This window comes from Tinamus guttatus, unplaced genomic scaffold, assembly GCF_059628265.1.
Source record: "Tinamus guttatus ecotype Peru unplaced genomic scaffold, ASM5962826v1 Tinamus_guttatus_pri_ptg000545l, whole genome shotgun sequence".
Lineage (NCBI taxonomy): Eukaryota > Metazoa > Chordata > Aves > Tinamiformes > Tinamidae > Tinamus > Tinamus guttatus.
In genome coordinates, this window is record NW_028289079.1 from 69,531 (window position 1) to 77,774 (window position 8,244).

The 8,244-nt window shown below is 54.8% G+C and overlaps 1 protein-coding gene across 1 annotated transcript; it reads left to right on the plus strand.

Moving 5' to 3' along the window:
* The first annotated feature begins 485 nt into the window (after window positions 1-485).
* On the plus strand, window positions 486-6,574 carry LOC148592675 (syncytin-A-like). Its single transcript, XM_088534128.1, has 3 exons — window positions 486-501; window positions 549-1,279; window positions 6,557-6,574. Exons 1-3 carry the CDS (start codon window positions 486-488, stop codon window positions 6,572-6,574), a joined length of 765 nt encoding a protein of 254 aa, XP_088390254.1.
* Window positions 6,575-8,244: the final 1,670 nt, after the last annotated feature.

Below are 8,244 nucleotides of genomic sequence, written 5' to 3' on the forward strand. Positions count from 1 at the left end.
AGGGAATCAGGAATTCTGCCTGTCCCTCATCACCGCTAGTAATCCATTCAGAACCTGCTTGTTTGGAAAGCCGGGATTTGATGACAACAGTTTTAAAAAGGTATCTACGGGAAACTGTTCAGGGGTAGTAAGTGCCTCGGAATGTGCCGCAAGGCTAATTAAGGGATTAAATACCTCATTGCCTTGGGACCCCCAAGAGCTCAATTTGATGGGGGCACAAGCAATTGGAAATAGTTCCAATAATTGGACCCAAATGTGTTTTATGTTTGGGGACAAGTTTTTTGGAGAAAAGGGAGGAGTGAGACTCCTGGCACAATGGAACATTATAATTAAAGGAGGCCCTAGGCCCCAATGGTGGAATGCTTCGGGTTGGACTGATGTATCTCCCGACCCAATATTCGACTGGCGTAAGACCATAGGAGGAGATGGAACCTTCGGTCCCATATATGCAAACGGGACATTCTGTGGGATAAATGGGACAGTCGATGGGTTACAAGAACGGTACCCTGAGGGATTACCCTTAGGAGCATATGGGGGGGATCCATCAGGACAGGTACATAATAGGACAGATTTACTATGGAATAATGATACCGCTAAGGCCTTGCCAGATGGAGTGTTTCTAATTTGTGGGGATAGAGCATGGCAGGGAATACCTAAGAATGCCTATGGGGGACCGTGTTATTTAGGGCAACTGGCAATGATAGCCCCGTCTAAAGCTAAGTTGTTAGCTATGAAGCAGGAACAAAGAAGGCAAAAGCGTTCCCTTGGTTTAACACCGGAATGTGATGATAATGTACAATTAATATCTGTAACCGCGCGGGTCGCCTTAGCTATCTTTGTGCCAGGAGCTGCAGCAGGAAATGCATTAAGGGAGCTTTCGAAGTTAGCCTGTTGGAGTGAGAAGCAAGCAAATGCGACAACCGAGGTATTGGAACAACTCCTGCTCGATCAGAACAGCCTGCGACACGCACTACTACAGGATAGGGCGGCTATAGACTTCTTGCTCCTCGCCCATGGACAGGGATGTGAGGAGTTTGAAGGACTATGTTGTTTTAACCTGTCGGACCATAGCCAATCGATTCACCAACAATTGTGCTGGCTCAAGGAACACACTCAGAAGATAACACGGGAAGAAGGACTGATGGACGGATGGCTAGAGTCATTGTTTGGAGGGTTACCTGGGTGGATATCAGGACTGATAAAAGAAGGATTACGCGTATTTGTAATTCTGTTATTACTGTTACTGTGTATCTGTATAATGTGGAAATGTGTAATGGGGGTAATGGAAAAAGCTACAAATCGAGTTAATTCTATGCACATAATGTTCATGCGACAAACTCAGAAAGATCGAGAAAGGATTCTCTGATATTAGCAAAAGAAAAAGGGGGGAATGTAGGGTGCATTAGCAGGGAAGGTAGGGGTTAAATAGCTAATGTAGAATAAGCTGAGTCTTAGAGCACAAGGACCCATGATAACTGGCAGAGTCCGGATGTCTTGCTCATGGCAGGGGCAGAACCCTTGATAGATGGCAGGGTCAGGATGCCCTGCTCATGGCAAGGTCTGGACCCTTGATAGGTGGCGGGGTTAGGGTGCCCTGCCCTCAATCAGGATGATAGGGGGGCTGCTTATCCAGATGTTTTAATTCAGCAAAATAGATAACATTAACAAGAATGCAAAACAGGAAAACGGGAGGGGGAACACTCTTGGGTAAGAACGGTATAAAAGAGGGACGCTCGAAGTGGTCGGGGTCCGTGGTGTGACCCCTGCGTGGGAAAGCCCGGACCCCAGCTAGCTGGTAATACTTATTATCTTTCTTCTATTAATAAAAGACAATATATCTATGGTGGTTGTCTCTCTCTCCCTGTCAATTCGGATACCGGACCTAACAACCTCTAGTTCTGTCGGTGGCCACCAGGGAAAAGAGGCCAGCACCATCCTCCTCACTGCCTCCCTTGAGGTACTTATATACACTGATTAGATCCCCTCTCAGCCTTCTCTTCTCCAGGCTGAACAGGCCCAGCTCCCTCAGCGTCTCCTCATGGGGCAGATGTTCCAGGCCCCTGATCATCCTTGTGGCCCTGCGCTGGACTCTCTCCAGCAGCTCCACATCTCTCTTGTACTGTGGAGCCCAGAACTGGACACAATACTCCAGATGCGGCCTCACCAGGGCTCAGTAGAGGGGCAGGATCACCGCCCTCGACCTGCTGGAGATGCTCTTCTTAATGCACCCTAGGATCCCATTGGCCGTCTTGGCCACAAGGGCACACTGCTGCCTCATGGTCAACTTATCCTCCACCATGACGCCCAGGTCCCTCTCTGCAGAGCTGCTCTCCAGAAGGTCGGTCCCCAGCCTGTGCTGGTGTCTGGGGTTTTTCCTCCCCAGCTGCAGAACCTTGCACTTGGCCTTGTTGAATTGCATGAGGTTTTTCACCGCCCAGTTGTCCAGTCTGTCCAGGTCCCTCTGGATGGCAGCGCAGCCCTCTGGGGTATTGGCTACTTCTCCCAGTTCGTAATCATCAGCAAACTTGCTGAGGGAGCACTCTGTGCCTTCATCCAGGTCATTGATGAATAAACTGAACAGGACTGGACCAAGGACTGACCCCTGGGGGACCCCGCTAGCTACAGGCCTCCAACCAGACTCGGCACCGCAGATCACCACCCTCTGAGCTCTGCCATCCAGCCAGTTCCTAATCCACCTCACTGTGCACTCATCTATCCCACACTTCCAGAGCTTGCCTAGGAGGATGTTGTGACGGATGGTGTCAGAAGCCTTGGTGAAGTCGAGAAAGGCAACATCCACCGCTCTCCCCTCATCTATCCAGCTGGTCATTCCATCATAGAAGGCTATCAGATTAGTCAAGCAAGATTTCCCCTTGGTGAATCCATGCTGACTACTCCTGAGCACCTTCTTGTCCTCCACGTGCCCGGAGACAACAGCCAGTATGAGCCGTTCCATCACTTTTCCGGGGACAGAGGTGAGGCTCACTGGCCTGGAGTTGCCTGGATCCTCCTTCTTGCCTTTTTTGAAGACTGGCGTGACATTGGCCTTCTTCCAGTCTTCTGGCACCTCCCCCATTCTCCAGCATCTTTGAAAGATGCTGAAGAGTGGCTTAGCTATGACATCTGCCATCTCCCGCAGCACTCTGGGGTGCATCCCATCAGGGCCCATGGATTTGTGGGTATCGAGTTTCCTTAGGTGCTCTCTGACCCAATCTTCCTCTACTCAGGGGGAGTCTTCCTCTCTCCAGGCTTCTTCTCTTGTCCCTAGGGCCTGGGGCTCTAAAGGGCTGCCCTTGGTAAACACCAAAGCAAAGAGGGCATTCAGCAAATCTGCTTTTTCTGTGTTATTTGTAACCAGGGTGCCCATCCCGTTCACCAGCGGACCCACGTTTTCCCTGCTCTTCCTTTTGCTGAGAAGCGGCTGGCTGTGCTGCGGCGGCTCTGGGTGCTCACCGTGCTGGGGCTCCAGTTCGTCTTCGAGCTGCTGCTGTGCCACAAGCTGGCAGAGGGCACGCGCGAGCTCTGGTACGGGCTGGTCATGGCGCCCGTCTTCATCCAGCTGCAGCTGCTGCTGCTCCGCGCCTGCCGCGTGAACTGAGGGGCGACGCGGATGGCTGGGGACTGACCTTCTGGAGAGCAGCTCTGCGGAGAAAGACCTGGGTGTCATGGTGGACGACAAGTTGACCATGAGGCAGCAGTGTGCCCTCGTGGCCAAGAAGGCCAATGGGATCCTGGGGTGCATTAAGAGTGTCTCCAGCAGGTCGAGGGAGGTGATCCTGCCCCTCTACTCAGCCCTGGTGAGGCCTCATCTGGAGTATTGTGTCCAGTTCTGGGCTCCACAGTATAAGAGGGATGTGGAGCTGCTGGAGAGAGTCCAGCGCAGGGCCACAAGGATGATCAGGGGCCTGGAACATCTGCCCTACGAGGAGAGGCTGAGGGAGCTGGGTCTGTTCAGCCCGGAGAAGAGAAGGCTGAGAGGGGATCTAATCAGTGTATATAAGTACCTCAAGGGAGGGAGTGCAGAGGATGGTGCTGGTCTCTTTTCCCTGGTGGCCACCGACAGAACTAGAGGTAATGGCCACAAACTGAAGCACCAAAAGTTCCACAGGAACTTAAGGAAAAATTTCTTAACAGTAAGGTGACAGAGCACTGGAACAGGCTGCCCAGAGAGGTTGTGGAGTCTCCTTCCCTGGAGATCTTCAAAACCCGCTTGGACGCATTCCTGTGCCACGTGCTTTAGGTGACCCTGCGTGTGCAAGGGGGTTGGACTAGATGATCTCTAGAGGTCCCTTCCAACCCTATGCATTCTATGATTCTATGGGCCGGCCCCAGCCCCAGCTCCAGCCCCGGCCAGGATGGGCACGAGGTGCCGGGGGCTGCGGCCCAGAGCGGAGCCGCTGCGGAGCAGCCGCGTCAGGACGGGGCAGCGCTGAGCCCCGAGCAGCAGGCGCGGGGCCCGGGGGCCTGCGCTGGCCTTAGCGCCAGGCTTCACTCCAGCCACGGCGATTCTGATATCTCCGCAAAGGCCCCGTTTGTGCCGCGTCGCCAACGTCGGCCTGGCTCGGCTCTCGTGTGAATGTGTCCTGATGTGCAGGCCCTGTTGGACGGGCCAGTGAATGTAAAGCAAAACTGTACAGATGGGGGAATTATACACATACAGCTCCTTGTTTCTTGTTGTTGTTTATTTTCCCCCGGAAAGTTTCTGTACTGAAACCTGCCGCCTGGAGTAAGAATTCTTTGGGGGTTGTTTATGTGCTGTCGGCACCTGTGTAAACCTCAAGCTGCTGCCAGCCTGAAACAGAGAAGCTGCTGCTTGTCCTGAGCAGTCCGAGGCCATGATCTTAACACCGATTTCTGCAGTTCTACTCCAATGTGTTCCCGTTTCTCCTGTCCCCTCCCCGAGTGGCACTTCCTGCCCTCAGGGTGCCAGCAAGGTTGTCTCACGGATTGTGCTGGGAGGCAGAGGGAGCTGGTGCATGGTGTTGAACAGAAATGCAGTTTTTAGTGTTGTAGGCCTATTCCCCAAGGTAGTGCTAAGGGTGTTGGGAGGGCCAAGAGAAGGGGCAGAGTAGGAGCAGCTGCTGCTGCTCCTGAAGACAGTTTCTCTGGGTCACAGCTTTGGTGGGAAACACTCCTCGACCGTCTAGAAATGAGCCAGGCTGAATGAGGGGGCTTTAGTCTTTCGAGGGGACTTGGAGATCAGCAAGTTACCGTGAGTTTCACAAAGTAAAGATGCTTCAGTGTCATTTAGCTGCAGCTGTGAGGCTGTTCGGGACTATGGATCCCTCACCTACCTGTGAGACAACGAACGTTACTCTGGTGCACAGAGGCAACTTTGTGCTGGATTTGGGGACAATGATGGTTGCAAGAAACCTCCTGCAGTCGTGGGCTTCCCCGCTGAGCTCCGCAGCCCTCGGTGACCCTTTGCTACCTGTGCTGGCTCTGCCCCTTCACAAAGTTACTCTGTGCCTCTGCTGGGACGTGTCCTCTCTGGAACGTGTGGACAGACGTGGTGCCGGGTAGAGCTGCCTGGCCAGGCAGAGCAGGGCGAATGTGACCCTAGGAGGACAGGCTTGGAAGCCACAGGGAGCCGCTGCAGCCAGAGCAGTGACCCCATAGAACAGACCCTGCGGAGTGCCACCGAGTTCAGCTGGGGCTATGCGGCACATGCAGCGCTCCAGCCGAGCAGCAGTGGATGGGTGGAGAAGCCACCCTGGTGGCTTAGAGCTTGTGTCCTCCAGAAATGGGCCGAGCCGAGAGGTTCTAGGCAGGGGGATGGTGTCTGAGGGCACAGGCAGAGACAGCAGCAGCGAAGCTGTGAACACGACCATGTGCGAGTCCCTTGGCAGCACTCTGGGGCAGGGCAGGACCATGTCCATGGGGCTGATGGCCCCAGCGTTGTAGGATCCTCTGATGATCATGAAATAAGTGATTGGCTTCCTTTTCTTGACAGCCCTCGGGCATGAGGCGGACATTTTCCCTATGTGATGGGGATTGTCCCTTCACAGGGAATCTGCTACAGCCAGGTTGTGACAGAAAGGGGTCTGATCCAGGAGGAGGCCAGGGCTGACAGCGAGGGACTTAGTCCCCAGTGTGTGGTGTGACCTGGCTCCCCACCGGCCTCTGCTCAGCTCAACTGTGGCTGCAGCCCTGGCCCGGGGACACTCAATGGTCTGTCCTGGCCTCAGGGTGTGGAGCTGAAAAGGGCCAGGAGCAGCTCAGAGACAGCTCTGGTTGCTGCCAGGAGATGGAGGCAGTGGGGGCTGCCTCTGCTCAGGGCCCCGGCCCCCTCCTTGCACGGCCATCCTTCCTTTTCCAACCGCATCCTGCTTCTGGTTGGAATCAAACCTGCTCTCAAAACCCCGGCTGCTCTGCGGGCAATTCCAGGGCAGGGGATATGACCAAGGTTGCTCTTTAAGAGGTGACAGATTCGTAAGGGCAATGTGAAAAGTGGCACGTGTGGTGTCATCATGACAACGTGCAACTGCTCAATGCCCACGTGAGGTAACCTAGAGAAGCTCAAAATTCCAGAACTCTGCCTGAGTTCTGTTGACAGGTATCTACGAGCGACTGACAGCACAAAGAGGACAAGTAAGTTGGTTTTCCCCATCTTCACTGTTGCCTGTGAGCAATCCTGGCTCCATCCCTCGCTGCCCGTGTGTGCGTGCCGGGCAGTGCGCAGGCGTGACAGTGCAGGCAGGTGAGAGGAGCCCACTGACCTCGAGATACCCACAGCTTCCTTGAGGAGAGGGCCAACGTGGAGGCCGCTTTCGGGAACGGCCTCCTTGCAGCTTTAACTCATCAACGCTCTTCCCAGTGCGTCACATCCAAGCAATTTCTCTCTTTCTGTGTTGACCTTTGCAGGGTCCTTTGCCAGGATGGCCATTAAAAAGAGCCGTCTGATCTCTGTTGTTCTGGCGTTACTGCTCCTGGAGTCATTCATTGCCCATCAGCTGGTCTTGTTCAAGGTCAGCTTGTCACCCGAGGCCAAGGTGAGCAGCACTGCAGAGCAGACATGTGGCACAGATGCTCCATGAGACAAGAGCTCATGTTAGGGCTTTGGAGTGTGTGGGGCTCGCTAGGATGAGTCTTGCAGGTGTGAGTCTTCTCCAGCCATGCCAAAATGCAGGCAGAAGAGAGAAGGCAGGGGCCCTGAAAGAGCCTTGCTGGAGCTGGGGCCAGCATGGGCCAGGCTGATCGAGCCCTCTGGCTGACTCTGAGCCCTTCATCTCAGACTCAAGACCAGACCTTGAAGGGCCCTGTCCTGTCACTGCTCTGCTCGACCATGCTTGAGACTGCCATAGCTTTGGGAGGGTCTCCGCTTTAAGAGCAATAAGAGCTGCTCTTTGGGACACCCTCTTGGGGACATCTTAGCTTTGACAAAGTGACCAGTCTCCTGGCAGGGCTGGGCTCCAGCCCCACCATCCCTGCTGCTCTTCCAGCCAGCCACGAGCTCTTCATTTGTGCTTCCAGGTGGACCGAGGGATGGACGCCGGCTCGTCCCACCCCACTCTGTTCATCATCAAAAGGGAGACAGGTGATGAGAACAACATGGCTGAGATCAGGCAGAGCTTTTTCTGTAATGTGCAGGGTCAGTATCCCCTCTGCGGTGGCCTTGATGCTGCCCTGGGGGTGTGTGTGTGTCTGTATGGCAGCTGGGGTGGCCTCATTTCCCTTTCCTTAGTGTGCCAAAGCGGGGCGTTTCTCATCCGAGTGACCTGACTCTCTTCCAGGGCCAGGCACATCAAGCTATGCCAACGATACTGCGAAAGCTCTGGAGTCCCTAAGAGAGTGGCTGGACAGAGCTCTGAAGGCCATTGCCACTGAGAAAGGGAGAGAGGTAGCAGCTTTTCTTGGAGCACCAGCAGGCAGCAGGCTCCTGAGGTACTTGGCAGGCCCTGAGGAGAAGGGGAGGTGGCCAAGCTGCAGGCAGCTGCCAGCAGCCTGGCTAATGCGGCATCCTGCACGGGGCCGGCTGCGCCGAGCTCCCCAGCTGCCCTGAGCAAGGGAGCCCTGGCAGGAAGACAGCACAGTGGGGAGCCATGGCAGGACCTGAGCTGTACTGGCCCCTGTGCTGGGCCCTGGGGGCCCAGAGACAGACGCTGGCCTTTTTGGGAGCCCACGAGCACCAAGGATGCTGCTCTGCTTCTTGCCAAGCGGGAAATGCTCCGTGCTCTTGCTTTGCTCTTCCTTCTTCCTGCAACATAAGGCAGTGGTTCCCACCAGGGCACGCACTTTCTGCAG